This window comes from Haliaeetus leucocephalus, unplaced genomic scaffold, assembly GCF_000737465.1.
Source record: "Haliaeetus leucocephalus isolate CR32 unplaced genomic scaffold, Haliaeetus_leucocephalus-4.0 Scaffold840, whole genome shotgun sequence".
Lineage (NCBI taxonomy): Eukaryota > Metazoa > Chordata > Aves > Accipitriformes > Accipitridae > Haliaeetus > Haliaeetus leucocephalus.
The window spans coordinates 4,077,937-4,094,856 of NW_010973276.1; the positions used below are offsets into that span (position 1 = coordinate 4,077,937).

Genomic DNA, 16,920 nt, shown 5'->3' on the forward strand with positions numbered 1-16,920 from the left:
TGCGGGGAAGCCGCCAGCCGAGGCCTCGCTCTGCCCCGGGCTGGGCACCGGCACCGGCACCGGGCCGGGCCGGGCGCGCAGGGAGGTAAACGCATCGGCGGTTCCTCAACGCCGCATTCGCCGGGCGTCGTGGTGAGGCGAGGCGGCTCCCGGGAGCGGGGCCGGGCGGGGGGAGTCGGGGGTTGTTGGCGGCGCCTGACGCGAGCGGGCGGTGGGGGGGAAGGTGTTCAGATAAACACCGGCGGAGCCGGCCTCCCTCCTCCGGCCCGCCGGGCCTGGCGAATCGGCCTCTGCCGACGGGAAGAGCCGCCGGGCGAGGTGAGGGGAGCGGCGCGGCGGGCGGCCTCGGCCGTCAGGCGGGGGTCCCGCGGGAGGCGGGACACGCGGTAGGGCCCGCGGGGGAAGGACGGCGTCGCGGGGCTCCCCTCAGGCCGGGGGGAACGGCGCCGGGCCGCGGGGCTCCCCGCAGGCGGGGGCGGATCCAGGCTCCGCGCCATGGCTCTGCCCCGGGAGGTGAACTCAAAACAACAGCGGCATTGCTGGTTTATTTCAGTTTGTCACACTTTGGGGGATTTTTGGTTGAAAAATACCGTACAGCAGTGCTGGAAGTGCTTCTGGCACTAGCTGCTCTACTTCCTAAGACACCTGTGAGTCTGTGCGGTGCGTGTTTTTTTCCCCTTAGACGATGAACGACTGGGCCCCCATAGCAAAGGAGTACGACCCCCTCAAAGCCGGCAGCATTGATGGCACGGATGAAGAGCCCCACGACCGCGCCATATGGAGGGCTATGCTGGCACGCTACGTACCCAACAAGGGAGTTACAGGAGATCCTCACCTCACCCTGTTTGTAGCAAGGCTCAATCTTCAGACAACAGAAGAGAAGATAAAAGAGGTCTTTTCCCGGTATGGAGACATCAGAAAGATCCGTCTGGTTCGAGACCTGGTCACGGGATTTTCCAAGGGTTATGCGTTTATTGAGTACAAAGAGGAGCGTGCTCTCCTGAAGGCCCACAGAGACGCCAACAGGCTGGTTATTGATCAACATGAGATCTTTGTAGACTTTGAACTGGAAAGAACTCTCAAAGGATGGATTCCTCGGAGGCTTGGAGGTGGGTTTGGAGGCAAAAAAGAATCCGGGCAGCTACGGTTTGGAGGACGGGACAGACCTTTCCGAAAACCCATCAATTTGCCAAACATGAAAAATGATTTCTATGGAGAAGGATCGGCAGAGAAAAGAAACTGGTCTCGTGAGGGAACAAGGGACTGGAGAACAAGGGACCGAGACCATGAAAGGAGCAGAGACAAGCGATGGCCAGAAAGGGAGCGGTCGTGGACTTGGGGTGAAAGTGAGAGGGAGAGGGACTCCAAAGAGGAGAGGAGCAGAGGGAGGGAGAGGAAGGACAGAGACAGGAAGGACAGGGATAGAGACCGGAGCAGGGAAAGAGATACCAAGAAACAAAGAGATGATGACAAGCATCGATAGGCGACAGCGCCTTCTCCTTGGGGTATGTTATCTCCTCTTACATCCACGCTGTTTCAGTTGGAGGTGTTGCCTTCAGCTTGGGGCTGTGAGCAGCATTCCCAGAGCAAGCTGTGCCATTACTGTCTTGTGCCTGCGACTCTTGCCTGCTAGAAGCTCTCTGTACATTGGTTGCTAATGCAGTTAAGATCTGTGTTGAATTGTTCTTCAGAGAAAATAAACTTTTGTATTAATATTTTTGAATGCTGGTGAATGCTGTAAGAATTGCACTATATGTACGGGCATCCCACTGAAATTGAGTGCATACCTTGTTTGACACCCATCTGGCTGCCTGGAGTAGGGTTCAGGAGAGAGCTTTGTATTTAATTATTTATGTGCCAGATGTCCACACTCATTTAGTGAGACAGATGCTCTTTATGAAAGAGTCACTTGTTGAAGAAATAGTAATGGAATAGCAACAAACTAAGCTTTTGAAAACCACACCCCAAAACAGAAGCTGATGGGAAATTACTTTATTTTCTTGACGACACTGGGACAGGTGAGATCTTTAGTAATACCGTGTCCTTAACTAGTTCTGCGAGGTGAGAGAGAAGCACATAACAACAAATCTATTTTTTACATCATGGGAGGATGTAATTCATTCCTTTGTATTAGAGGAATGCACACTACAGAGCAGTAAGCAGGTCAGAAAACACCTAATGTTCCTGATCAATCTATGGACAATCGCTGGAGGACGGTGTCATGGTTAAATGTGGTTGCAGCTGCACCCGCTCTGTCCTCTCCTCCTCTCTGTGAGCAAAGTCCTGCCTGCACAGGGTTTAAATCCCATTCTGGAAACTGGGCTCGCTGCTGGTTGTAGCTGAATTGAGGAAAACAAAGGGCAAAGCATCTTTTTTTCAGAGCCAGGATATGCCTATACAGAGACACATATTCTGTTGAGGAGCTTACAGTGCTTTCTAGAAAAGGCTCTGTGGCATTCTTTGTCATCATAAGCTGTTCCTAAATATTTGCTAATGTATTTTAAACTCCATTTTTTTTTTGTTAGCCTTTGAATTGCCCTATCTTAAACCTTGCCCAGTTTAAGCCTTTATTTCCATTAAGAGTTATATGAGCCTTTTTCAGGGGAAAGAAGACAGACCTATATGCTGCATCCCCAAGAAGAGATGGTATTAACTTTCCACAAAAAAAAGGACACAAGTCTTGCAGAAATACTTGTTTTTCAGAAATATTTATTAAACTGTTAAAATGATTTACTGCCCAACCAAAAAAAAAAAAAAACCCCAACAAAAAAAACTTCAGTGATCCTGCACTTTGCAGACAGGATTATTATGCCCCTTACCTGACAACATCCTGGCCCCTTTTCTAAAAGCAGATTTTACTTGAATATTGAGAAACAATACACGACAGATCTTTAAATCTTTACATACTCCTCCCTATACGCCATCCTTTCTGATGGCACTTGGGAGTGTGTAAACTCAGAATTTCAAACATGAGAACGAGGAGTGAAGTGGTTAATGCTAGCAGGTCAGGAGTGACTAATTAGATTTTTGAGGTAATGGGCTACAGAGATGAGCGGGGGAAGGTTGTACTGCTTAGTGCCATTGTTTGAAATTGGCTGCAGATTTGACCCGACAATAGTGCACTGGGCTCTGGTGTACGGGACAAGCTTTGCGTGCACTAGGCCAGGAGACGTCCTTTGTAATACACCAGCTTAGGTGCTGTGGGAAAACAGTTCAGACTCTGTATTTCTGTTATCCCAGTTCGTTGCTCTCAGCTGATTTCAAAAATGATGTGCTTATTCAGGCCATGCATCCGCTGCATTCTTGCATTGTTTCCAATCACTGCATCTCTTCTAAATGTGCCGAATGACTGTAAACTATGCTAGGGAGAGGCTCAACAGGCATCATTCACAATTTACTTTAACTGCCTGATATAACTGTAGTATACTCTTTTTTTTTCCTAACATGGAAGCGAAATTGAGATCTTAGCAACTTAAGTGTCATTAAATTAAGATACTCCCCCAATTTAAGAATTGCTTTTCACACAAGGGGGGAAGTGCTGCCGTTTTATGGATACAGCTTTCTGTAAGCATAAAACTTAAGATATGTTACCAAAACGTAACCAGGCAAATGCATATCTGCCTAATACTAGCATCAGACACTACCGTTACTATTTCAGATGCAGATGTCTTTCATATAAGGCCACATTTCCGCCCTGCCCTGAACTGCAACGACACCAGGGAGGCACAGTAAACACTTTCTCTACCTAGAACACATGGAAGGTCCGTGTTCAAAATGTAGCACAGTTACAGTCAGAAGCAGAGTAGGATTAAGCCCACCACTGCAAAAACAGTTTCCCGGCAGTTTCACTCTAGATGGGCTAAAAACCATTTGCTGCCCATACACATTAAAGAATCCAGAGTCTTTGATTACCCTGCATTAAAAACTGGCCTGCACTAAACCCTCTTGCTTGCTGTCATTCAGGAGTTCTTCAAGCCTTCCTCCTACATTCAGTACCTGGAGTAGTTGGGAGTGTTACCCAGCCTGAGCATTGTTTTTTCCTCTTAGTGCTACTCCTGAGAAGAGGCTTTACACTGACCAGATGTAGTTGCTGGGGGTAAGGTGCCAACAGCAGCTCACAGCCCCCTGCACTAAGCTACATGTGCAGAAGTTGCCTACAGCCTTGTCGTAACTAGATGCTCCTCACCAGCAGCACGGTGCTCCAGCGCGGACTCTCCTAGCACACAGCCAAATTCACAGAAACACCTCAGCACCTCCCTCGCAAGGAGCCATGGATGCGCTCACCCTCCGCCGCCTGCCTAGGTGCCTTCGTGGAGTGTGTGGTGCAGAGGCAGGGTGTGCACTGACACAGGACTGTACGCAACAGTTACACTGCGTGGGGCTTTAGTGTCATGGTTTTTGTGAGTACAATCTCAGTCAGACCCAAGGGTGCCACAAGCTCAATTGCAAAGCAGATCTAAATCCCACCTCCTGGCAGTTCAGCTGTGCTGGGCTTTTGCTGGCAAGTTAAGCCCCTGCAACTGCAGGCTACCCAAACATCAACCAACACGAGTGGAGCAGCCTGCACATACAGAATTCATCTGCTCTGCCTAAGTAGTGTTTAGACTAGTCAGAGAAAACATTTTGAGTTGGTGTCATCTCTAAGTCAGTTGAAATAGTTCATGTCAGCTAGTTGAGGATGTGTTTCAATCTGAAGTTAGGCAGAAAAGTGGAGTGTGACTTAATTAAAAACCTGTCTGTGGGAAAGAGACCTAATTCCTTTACAGCAGCTGTGTGCTAATCTAGGGGGACGTCCCTGGTAAGAAGGAAAAAATTAAAGTGTTAGAATTCCTCCTTGTAAGCAGTTTGTTTTCCATTAATACTACAGAACTCATGGCAAAATGCAAGGCACGCTCACCTCATACATCGGTTTCTTCATGCTTTAGGCACTATAAGCAGCAAGGGAAATGTACACTCACTATCCCTCTCAAGGCTACTCCAGTTCATCAGTTTGTATCGGGTGGATTTCCAAGTGGTTACTCTGCAAAACGCAGATGCCAGCTGAACTTGACAGGACACAGCAGTGCTACGACCTGCCATGGAGAGCGGCCAGCTGTCGTATCCCTCTTGAAAAAATTCTTACAGGAATAAAAAGCAAAACAACCGATAGTGTTAACAAACAGGGTAAAAGAGTCTTTGCCACTAGATATTGTACACTGCAAACAAACTCCTAATAATGGCACAGGTCCTTTTTTTGGTTTAAAGAAGCTTGTGTTACTGTAGTTAATGCATGAACAAGACCATAGACTTGTTATTCAGCACAAAACAAGTCATCTAGAAGCTTCGATGCCCCAGGGTATCAGCAACCATTACTACAAAGCTTGGATTCTGTTTTCAGCAAACAATCACCAAGTAAACAGTGAGGGATCCCTTTTGAAGAGTACATCTGAAACAACCACTGAGGTGTGCAAGGCAAATAAAAGTGATGAGCTGCCGGATTTTTTTACAGAAGCTTCTTGTTACTAGACTGTTGAGATCTACTGCGGTAAACCGAACACCTCAAGGTTTTAGTCACAGGTGCTGCAGGGCTTCTTGTCCTTGTTCGGTGTAGAAGTCATCTTTATTTGAATGTGACCATTCTCCAAAAGTATCCTGGAAGTGGACATTTTTCTGTGATGCCTGCATACGTTTCTTATCACGAGAGAAGAAACTAAACCTTCCGGGAAGGGAGGAGTAAGGGAGGGGAGGGAAAAGAAAGAACACTGTTTACCATCTTGAAAACACTTCAAACACCCGACACGATACACAGCACAACAAAACACAGAGCAAAAAAATCTGTTTGCATCTGCAAAAATCAAGGCAGTGAAGCCTGATGGGAGTGCATGTCAAAATGTTATTAGAGATGAAGCCATTGCAATCTCAAGCAGTTTGGCTATGGAAGCTTCAAGTAAGCTCTAAATGCTGTTGACTCTACAAGGTGCAAGTATCATTTTAGATGTATATTCCCCCTTCCCCAGCCCTGAGATAAAGAAGCGACACAATACAGGTTAGTTTCTTGGCGTAAGTAAAGTGGTATCTTTGGCATTAAATCTATAATTTACCATAAAGCAGAAACAGAGAATGTTTTTAAGGGTGTCAGCAAGGAAATTCTAAAGATAAGAAAATAAGCCTCCACATTTTTTCCAAGTGTACAGACTTTGAGAGATAGACTTGATTCCTGCAAAAATAAATGAATAAATGCACATATGTGCACAGGAGTTTGCAGGATGAAGGCTCTGAACAAAGACACACAAGTGTGCACGTCATTTCCTGTCACACAGCTTGGGTGCTCTAAGATAATGACGTACATGAACCAACAGCCATTTAATACAACAACAAATTGCCAGCTGACAACAGAGCTAAAAAAATACAGTTGGAAAAATCCTTAGTATCATTTTATTTGTATAGGATGAAGTTACTTGATTAGGCAAATTCAGTGTTTGTCATGAGTTCAGTACAAGAGGTGTTAGTGCAGTGTTTAGGTCTGCTGAGAAATGCAAAAGTTGTGGTTCCAGCTACCAAAAGTTTGAATTGGCTGCATACCCTTTTGGTTTTAATGGTGCACTTTAGGAGGTAAATATTGCTTTGCTTGCGCAGTATCAAGCATAATGCAGTTCTGATCCAGGACGGGAATTGCTAAATGCTGCTACAGTAAGAGACTATGCAAATATAAACTCAACTTTGACAGGTGACGGAATATTTGTCAGGGCATAAACCTGACCCTATGTCCACGCCCCACCATCCTTGGCGTTCTTCCTCCACCCACACGCCCTTAAGTCTCCCCTCAGTACCATGATCCCAACTGTCCAAGCCGCCTTGTGCAGACCAGGGAGTTCTGCCTTCGATGTCTCTAGTCACATAGGAGGCTGTATTTGAGTGTCAGATGAAGTTTAAGGCAGCTTTCCTGAAAAAATATCCTATATGTGCAGGTAAGCATGATGATAATTATTAAGAATATCAAGAATATTAAGAATAATTATTTCTTAACTAGAAAGTGATATAAAAAGCTACACAAGTGCAATGCCAGATAACTAACGTTGCTAGCAGGACCTGAACTTTTGCATTTCCTGGCTTCAAATGTGCAGCCGTAATAGTGAAATAAGTCTTTTGTACTTAATTAGCCTCATACTTTTCTACCACCTTCATCACAGGAGCTCAGAAATTCACACACATATGCTATGTCTTTTCAGGGACAGATCCAATTCCAGCTGATAAAAGAACTGTCTAGCCACTGAAGCTTTTTGCTGAGCATGTTTGGTCTTGCATGGTCAGGCTTAGTATCTTGAAGTCCACACAAAGCACTGCTGTATTTATGCAGTAAATTTCAAATGTCAAAGTTCAGTAATTTTTCACTTTATAATGAAATTAAGTAAGAGAAAAATATGTTCATAAAATCTCTACATGGAGCAGAAGGATTAAGCTTTTTTAATTCCCTCTGAAACAATTAAAATTGTTATTATGCCTAGAAAACTCTCATGGAGGATGTTTGGAAAAAGCACGTCTGTGTGGAGAGGAAGGGAATTTAAATACTGTGTTGCTGCTGTAAATATAAAGATCACTAAAGCAGCAGTTCTAATGCAAAGAGACTTTGCATTAACAATTATCAGTACATCTTCCAGGGACAGCCAAGAATAGGATGATAGAATGGATTATCCAGAGTGTATACTCTATTCCAAGATACATAATTAGAGACAAAATATACAGCGCATAGATAGAAAGACATGGAAGCAACAGCCTATAATTAACACTGAAAATGTAGATATCAGCCATTACATTCTCTAAATCTAACTGATTTGTAACATGTCATTAGAATGACATGGGTTTCTTAAAAAGCATTGGTGTGAATTGTGAATAGGCACGCTTAGTAAGCAAAATTAACAGAGTTAAAATTGCATATTGCAACAATTTTCTAAGGAGTAATGATTGGTTTAGCATGGTACCATTAAGGTAAAAGGTGATAAAATGTCAATACTTGAGGATGAGCATGGAGGACTACAATGAGCTGTGTACTGACTGGTCATTCTGATTGGCACTTTGTTCTTCTGTGATCCCACAGGCAGCCGATGAGAATGCAACCAGCAGTGCATGTTAACACAGGGTCATGCAAAAGGAAACCACGGTACCAAACATTTAAAAAAAAATTCCTACAAGGGACACAAGTCTTCTTATTGGCTGCAATGTGGGATCGTCTGGAATCAATCCAGCTGCTACCATGGGCATTATGGCTGTAAAGATCCTGGTCAGGAAAGTACAGACACAGAAGAGGTAAGACTGGAGCAAGGGAAAGAAAAAGCATTCCATTAAAAAGAAAAGAAGCAAACATGATACACGGGGTTACTTTGAATTACCACACAGGACATGTTACAGGGAGAGGTGGATCTGCATCACCCAAGACAGCTCTCCTCAGTGAAAAACTCTTATTTAGAAAAAACAGTCATTGTAACAGTTTAAATTGCTTTTGAATTTCTAAAAGATACCACTTTTCTGTTGTGAGGCAGCCTGCAATCTGGGTTGGATTTCATCAAGGTATTACCACCTCTAGCAATGCAGAGCAGAGTGCACATTTTTCTTCCCAAGAGACAAACAGGCACATACATAATGAAATGAAGGATGAAGGTGTATGTTAAGGCATACAAAACAGGACTCTGCTGTGAATACTGGATATTTGCACGTAAAACAGGGTTAGACAGGACCAGCATCACAGTTAAAAATTTTACAAATGTTATAGTTGATAGTTTCAAGTTAAAAACCAGTATCGCCGGTGAAATCTTGAAATAACTTCCTATGCAAGCTATTTGGTTAAAGGGCCTATGTATCTGTTCCAAAAGAACCTGCATTGCTTCACATGCAGAAAGATGCCAAGTGCAGGCAGCTAAATACTTAATTGAAACCTTGCAACTACTCTAGCAGAAACACTTTCTAGGAGGCTAGCAGCAAGACTGTTTCTTTGTAAGAGTTCAGCACTTTTGCTACACATTATACAACTCATGCAACTTAAGAGGTTGAAAGAGCACACTGGCTTGGTGCTCTATGCCCAGCCAGCCCCACACAAACCTGCCAACACACCTTCATCCATACCTGGAATACCCTCTGTTTTTCTAAGGATTCTCCTCAGAGGTTCTCCCTTGTGCCAAATATTTTTTTGAACTGTGGACTAATGTCAATTAAAGATTAAGTTGAAATCATGAGAGACATTTCACTTGTGACCAAATGCAGCTCTCCCCAACACAGTCACTCTAACTGGTATTCTTAGATTAAAAATGAAAACAAACAAGCAAACATTGTTGTATCATTAGCAGTAGCTAGGACTTCTGTTTTTACGCATTGTGGTATGGTCCATGAGCTGCAGAAATGAGACAGACACATCAGCTTTTGTAGACTGCAAGAATAGGAAAACTTATGGCTGTTTCAGGCATTACATCAGTGACAAACAAGCACGTATCCTTAAAAAGAAAACAAAAGGGCGTTTTCTGCTCAAAACAGAGGGAGCATTTTTAATCCTTGTACTCTTCTTCCTCAGTAAAGCCTCCTGGTTACATTTTTTCATCAAAACTCTGACATGTGATGTGGTAGAGACAAATGTAGAAATCAATCAGTCTGAGATCAGAACTCGGAGTTTGCCCCACAAACGTGCAAACCCTGGGAGTGAAAAAATGTTGATTTCTGTAACTTCTGCTTTCCTTTCTTTATGGGGATGCAACACAGAATCACCCGAGCACATCTTAGATGGTACAGGCTACATATATATATATATATATGTCTCATTCCCCGAGACACTGCATGGTCAAGAAAAAAAGGGCACATCACACAGGCAAGCATAAAACTTCTCTTGAGAGGATAGCAACAGTGTTTCCTATTTTTGTACTTCAGCTTTTTGTTTAATCAGGAGGAAAAGTCTGAAACAAAGGGAAAAGCAACCCTACTTTCATTTGTAAAGGCACTCTGCACACAGATATCAGCATTACAAGTTTTCAGCACATCATTAGGTAGGCAGAGTTTATGTGCCAGTGTGTTACCCAGGCAGCCATATAGCGAGGTGCTGACAGCATCCTGCCTGGGAGAGGGAGAAGGGAGTTCTGGAGACAGCTTGCAGCAGGCAGGGACTGCAGGTGGGGCAGGAAGGGTGCTATAACAGGGCAGAACAGCTGCTACACTTGGGTTCTTTGTTTTTCCCAGCAGTGAAATTTCCTGTCTTTTTAAAGCCCATCTACAAGTAGACTGTTGACAACACACACAGAGAGTAGGGGGGAAAGAAAATAAACCCACTCTAGACAAATCCTATCCAGACAGGCTGCAATAATAAGACAAACCTGAAAACTATCACCATCCTTCAGGTTACTTAAGTAGACAGTTTTATCTCCCTTTATTTAGTATGACGACTAAATGAAGAGAGAGCAGAAAGAAACCTGGGGACAGAGCATGAAAGCCAAAGAAAGTAATTTCATCTTGACAGCAGGTTCAATACATGCTTCCACTGTCTGGCAGAAGAGGACTCTTGCCTTTTCTGAAAGGGTCCAAACCAACATGATTTTATGTTTTATTCTGTGTGGTTTTAGTTATATGAATTTAACACAGATTCTGAGAAACAGAAAGATTGGATAGATGTCTGAAAATGTGCACTGATTGAATAGTCAACAAGTTTTCCCTAAAAAATTAACTGAGAGGAAGAAAGCACTGAGATAACTGGTTGAAAACACTTATGTGCCTCCTGCCATGGGTCCCTGCATTGCTTACGCATGTATGCAGAAGGCAGAGTCAAAGCTAATACCTTGTCAGCATGTATTCTGTCTTACATCTATTTACATTTTTATGCTGCCTTTCCTTCATAAATCAAGCATGGAAACTGCAATCAACATAAACTGCGTAAGCTGAAACCAGCCATCCCCCACAACGGGATAAGCATTAAAAAGTACTAAAATAAAAGAGAAGCTTTACAGTGGAGATCTTGTGAGACAAAGTATTATTATTATCATCACAGTTGCAGAATGAAAACTTAAGTCCAAACTCAAAGTGTATTTTCTAGTCATGTGAGAGGAAGGGTTCTCTCAGCAAACAAAGCATCACAGAGAGAAGCTGGAGTCTACTGAAAATAATCAGAAGTGCCCTCCTGACTTTATGGTGTTTTGGATCAGTCCAGATCTTCCAAAGGAACTTACTCTCACAGGGCTGCTGGTATTATTAAACAAGGACTGAAGGCTATGGACACCGGGAGAGGATGGAAGAGCTTTTTATGTGGAAACAAATGACTGTTCCTAAATCATTTATGCAGTTAAAAAAAAGTTAAGCTTCCAGTATCACAAACATCCAAAGACTCGCTATAAGTTTACAAGACTTAATTTGAAATAAATAAATATACAAGGAAGGAGTTTCAACAGATAAATGGATTGGCTAACACTGTGATTTTATAAATAAGTCATACACTAGTAAATGCACACCTCTGACAGTAAGCTTAGGTTTCAGACAGCAACATTAAATACTTCACCAGAAGAACGTGGGGTTCTTTATAGCCAAGAAAGCTGGCATCCTCTCCAGCAGCAAATTTCTTCAGTAAACAAAAGGTTTTTGTGCTGTACACATAGTGCAAGTCAGGCTCTAAAGGCTTAGGTCAACAGGGAAACAGGCACAGTGAGGTCACGGGAAAACCTTGCTCTCCACATCCAACTGCTACAGGTCTGCAGCTGGCTTTACTTGTGCACAACACTCCTTACATGTCTTCCAAGCATGACCTGAGGGCCTGGGGTTTCCGACACTCCACCAACTTAGGATCTGTGTGTTAAGGAACTGGGACTTGCGGTTGAACAGGAGCGTTGTTCCTACAATCCTTGCACACTGAGATCCGGCACTGACTTCAGTTTTGAGCACACAGGACAGGCTGAGCGGTGCTCTGTATAAGACCACCATTAGTAGCACCTCCCTTTGGAGTATGACTGTGTGGCCCAGACAAGAAAATTCTCTAGGAAGATCAGGTGTCTGTGTTTAAAAGCTCATCAGCTCATACTAGTTATAATAAAACATTGCAACACATGCTCTTTTGGTTAGCCTGAATAGTGTACTTAAGAAGGAAACATCAGAACTGGAGTGGGCTTCTTGGGCACACCAGTCTGGCCTCTAAACACAAGCACATGGAGTACTGTTGGACTCCCTACTGCTCTCTGCATGTAGGGAGCAGAATGTACCACAGGAAATAATCTGGGACTGAAAGTTGTCCCAGATCTAGGCAGTTTTGACCAAATCCAACTGCTGTTTCATGATACCTGTCAAGTGTTCCTTCAATGCCTCTCCCATATAGGTTAGGGATGTAGTTATCGTAATTTAAAAATTCTTTAAAATTGTCCTACCCTTAAGAAACATTTAGTATTTGCAGACTATATCCAGTATCCTTAGAAAATACGCTACTTACAGTCGTTTGATTCCAGATTCAGGCTGAGTTGAGGGTTTTGACTGAATTATGGGCGTAGGTTGAGGGGATCTAGTTTCTTCTTCCGTTTCCTCACTTGTAAGAAAAAAAGATAATTAGTGTGCTCCTCCCGAGCCACGGAAGTGCTTTCAGTTGTAAAATTCAATCTGAGGTAGTACTGTTGATGAAGAAATGCAAAAAGATCTGTTCCAAGCTCACTGAAATCAATGGGAGATTTTTCTGTCAACCAAGGAACAGCACCTAGAACTGGGTCTCCTTTCAATATTTTCTTCCCATTGTGACAAGGAGAGAGAAAAGGAATGCATTGAATAAAAGCTCTAGAATTTTCATTTTAGGCCCACTCTTATCCTCATTTTTTGAAGTTCAAAAGTATTAAATGTTTGTAATCTTTCTAACATTCAAGGGGAACCTGGGAGTTAGGGAAGGACATAGTTTCTCCCAATTTTGAGGAACTAGATTCAAACTAAAGCTGTATGCTTGCAATCTCTACTTAAAGCCTTTGCGGAAATAAAAACTTGTTGGACACTATTTAAGAGCACATTCATTGTTTCTAGACCTGCCCTATGGCTTCTCTGTGTATAGCATGCAACAGAGAGACCTAACCTACCTTTTGTAATATAAAAGCTCCTCCTGAAGTAAAAACACTTTAGATTTCAATTCATTCCTCTCATGAAGGACATCCCGGAGCTCCTGCAAGGTGAATCTTGGACGATTTGGATCTTTTAAGTCCATTGCCATCTTTTCTGACTCCGAGAGGCAGTCATCATTGTTTGGTTCTGTCTAGGAAGTAAAATGTGGGCTTTAAATTCACTGTGTGAGTGCATATCTGAGGAGTTTAAAGTATTTATCAGTCTAGTTCCCAACCTCTTCCTTTCAGCACTATTAAATCCTCTTTCAAGAGAAACACAGCAAATTTTAAGAGGAAAAAAATGTAGAAGGAATTTGTTTTTCATGTTAAAGACTGTCAGAAAGAACAGCTCAGTGATCTGATCACTTTGTTCTTTCCTGGGCACAGGCAGACTGATGACACACACAGGACTGGTGAGACCATGGCAGGCCTCTGAAAGATGATCTGAGCTCTATTTTACCTCTCTTCACCTGGTGTTCAGAGGACGCTTGCAAATGAGGAAAACCTAAGTGTTGTGACCTACAATCAAAGCCCTGTGCTGACAGGGATCTCTCACAGAGTTACATGTTTGGGAAAACAAACAAACACCAATTGTTTCTAGCAGGCCTGAACGCAGGGTCCAACCTGAGCCACCTAATAGGTGGTAAGTCTTGTGGAGAAATTTCTGCAGAATCCAGACTGACAGAAAGTCCACTGAAAATGTATAGTCCAATTTTTGACAAACAAGTCAGTTTAAGGAATTCATACTTTTAACAAATGGGGTAAATCAAACATCAGCCTTTTACATAAACGCTGAAAAAACTGCATAGCAAAGATCATGACAGTTCCTCCCAGCTCCTCCCACTAAGAGAAGGCTCCTTTGGATGTAAACACAGTAAGTGGAAGTTTAAGTTTATATCCCCTTGATGCCTTTATTTAAAAAGCAGGATTAGTGTTAGCACCAGGATCTAGCTACAAAGTGGAAGAAAACTGCAGATGAATGCTAGATGAGGCCTTATACATGTGTACCCTTGTCTCTTCTTTTCCTCTGAGAAGAGCTCACTGGAAGCTTGGAGGAATTTTATCTCCCAACACTCACTTTCTGTGGCTCCCAGCAAGCCAGAACTTGCACTCTAGGCACATGGATGGATTCCCAGGCCTGTGGGGCTGCTTCCTGTCACACAGATAGACTCTAGCACTTGCACAGAACTACTTGCCCCTAACTGCTTGTGAAAATGTGGTCTGTATAAACACAGCACACAGAATACCATCGTTCACATCCTCTACTGTTGTTCCACTCAGTGGCTGCACAGAACTGAGGACCAGTTAATGAGAAATCACAAGTTTCTGGGAAAGGTACTCAGAATCAAGGTGCTGAAAAGCAGCTACAAGCCTTTACAGGTCTGTAGGATTTCTAACAATACAAATAAATGCAGGGCACTCTGTTCCAGCAAAGTACATTTGAAATGTAGCAAAGTACATTTGAAATGTGATGCTTTTTGCAAGGACTGACTAAAGGCCAGCACATGAAATCAGAGCTACTAGCAGCCCGGTCAGCCGCTCATCCTCCTAGTAGGATGCAGAGATCAGAGTCTCAGAGCTACTGTGTTGCAGAGACATCTCACTGGGATACAAGCTGGAAATTTGAGGAGCTAAGTACTGAAATTCTTAAATAGAGTCCATTTTTTGTAAGCCTGATCCTACCCTCTTTTGAGCTCACGTGTTTATGAAACAGTTTCGCTATTTATTGATATATGATTTCAGGTTAAACTTGGCTGGGTTAAGGTTGATGCAATATCAATTTCTACAGCAGGGATTGCAGCCCTTGTCCTGCAAAGACAAAGCAGCAGAGCAATGCTCACTTGTCCATTTGTTTGATTCACCCCATTCATCCAAATGCATTTCTTTACAGAGAATACAATAAATAAAGATTGATGCAACCTAACAAGAGGTTCAAAGGAAATTACCCAAACGCTTTTCCTCTTCTTCACCCCTCTAGATTAGGGTATGAGCTGATGTCTCTTCTTTTGGTTGTGTATTTGTCATGCACTTTTGCCCAAATAAGCTGTTTTTCCTAGATTTAGCTCTAATCAGCAAAGACTGAGCAGCCTGTAGCCAATGCAAATGTACTTGACTGAAGCCAACAAGCAATGTCCATTCCAGAGCATGCAGCTATTCTAGCTTTCTGCTTCCCACTGCAATCCCTGTCTAACCATCATCCTGGCAGAGAGAGCGGGGAACGGCTCTAATTAGAAGAGGCACCATTGCCACGAACTGATAAGTTAGAGAGAGGTAAAGAATGCATCCTTTCTCTCCAGAGACTGAAGACACTTTCACTCCTGCTGGCTCTAGGCCTAGGCTCCACAGCCCCATTTACAAAGCTGGGTGTCCTGGCTGAATTAACAGCAGTGAAATCATCCTTTTCATTATTAATACAATGCTTGCCCAAATCAGCCGTGACATGTTAACACAACACTGGCTGTCACATTCCAGGGAGGACCAGGGTACCCCATCAGCCTTTGCCTCTGCTTCTTGATGTATATTCCCACCTACTACAAGTGAATTGGATGTTTCACTCCCTGCTGCGGTCTATCAGGCATTTACAATGCTGCTTGGTACTGGAGCTCTTACCAACGCACCCAGCCAAACACATCTATATGACAGTGCTCCTCTAAGTTCTTTCATATCATGATAGCCCTTATCCTATTTTGTACTCTTCATTCAGAGCAGCATTAGGAAAGGGAAATACAGCACATTTGCTTTAGTAAGACAGAATTAGTGTCACATGCACAAAGAAAAATTATAGGAACCATAAAGAAGACTGAGGGATACAACAGACCAGAGATGCATCTTTTTCTCAGGAAGCTCTCCTTAAGTTTGCATCTGCTCTGATCTCAACACCAAGTCAATTTGCAGATTGTCACTTTGCTTGTTCCTGCAAGTACTTGAGTATGTAAGCAGTAACATTTGCTTTTCATTTGCTAGTAACACTTCACTGCACAAATTCTAATAGGAAGCGAAAGCAGAAATAAAGCCAAAGCTGGTTCCCCTAAAAGGTGCCTTCAACTATTTATATGTTGATTTGGTAGCAAAAGACCAGCTTAGTCCTGACAGATCAAAAGTGCTGTAAGCACTGTGAGGACCAAGTGTGCCGAGCTCTGCATCGCCTCTGGGACCCCTTCTGACACAATTTCTTTTCTACTATGGTTCACATGCCACCACTATCATAGTGCACTGCACCTTTGCGACCCATTAGGGCTTACACATTTGCATATTCAGCAAGGCTTAAGCTTGCTGCTTAACTTGTCAGCTGTTTATCTTTTGGGAAACCCAGACTGTTTAAGGGATGTCCTGGTTTCAGCTGGAATAGAGTTAATTTTCTTTCTAGTAGCTGGTATAGTGTTATGTTTTGCATTTAGTATGAGAAGAATGTTGATAACACACTGATGTTTGCAGTTGTTGCTAAGCAGTGTTTATACCAAGTCAAGGATTTTTCAGCTTCTTATGCCCAGCCAGCAAGAAGGCTGGAGGGGCACAAGAAGTTGGGAGGGGACACAGCCAGGACAGCTGAACCAAACTGGCCAAAGGGGTATTCCATACCATGTGATGTCATGTCCAGTATATAAACTGGGGGGAGCTGGCCTGGGGGGGGATTGCTGCTCGGGAACTAACTGGGCATTGGCTGGTGAGTGGTAAGCAATTGCATTGTGCATCACTTGTTTTGTGTATTCCAATTCTTTTTTTCTTCTTCTTCTTCTTATTTTCATTTTACTACTGTTATTATTATCATTATTATTTTCTTCCTTTCTGTTCTGTTAAACTGTTCTTATCTCAACCCATGAGTTTTACTCCCCCCCCCCCCCCCCTCTCCCCCCCC

General features: G+C 43.2%; 2 protein-coding genes across 4 annotated transcripts in view; one reads left to right on the top strand and one right to left on the bottom strand.

The window, feature by feature from the left end:
- Positions 1–1,710, top strand: part of SNRNP35 (small nuclear ribonucleoprotein 35kDa (U11/U12)) — a 3,895-nt gene extending 2,185 nt beyond the window's left edge. Inside the window, exons 1-2 of one of the 3 annotated variants that reach the window (XM_010582230.1) lie at positions 74–132; positions 683–1,710. In XM_010582230.1, coding sequence (XP_010580532.1) covers positions 686–1,483 — 798 coding nt within the window. In that variant the 5' untranslated portion in view covers positions 74–132; positions 683–685 and the 3' untranslated portion in view covers positions 1,484–1,710. Of the gene's footprint in view, positions 1–73; positions 133–262; positions 319–682 lie in introns of those variants that run through there. The other 2 variants (XM_010582228.1, XM_010582229.1) reach the window with 2 other exon arrangements.
- A 3,296-nt stretch (positions 1,711–5,006) lies between these two features.
- Positions 5,007–16,920, bottom strand: part of RILPL1 (Rab interacting lysosomal protein-like 1) — a 23,099-nt gene continuing 11,185 nt past the window's right edge. Inside the window, exons 4-6 of the mRNA XM_010582282.1 lie at positions 13,044–13,216; positions 12,419–12,511; positions 5,007–5,695 (exon numbers count right to left, since the gene is read on the bottom strand). Coding sequence (XP_010580584.1) covers positions 5,551–5,695; positions 12,419–12,511; positions 13,044–13,216 — 411 coding nt within the window. The 3' untranslated portion in view covers positions 5,007–5,550. The remainder of the gene's footprint in view (positions 5,696–12,418; positions 12,512–13,043; positions 13,217–16,920) is intronic.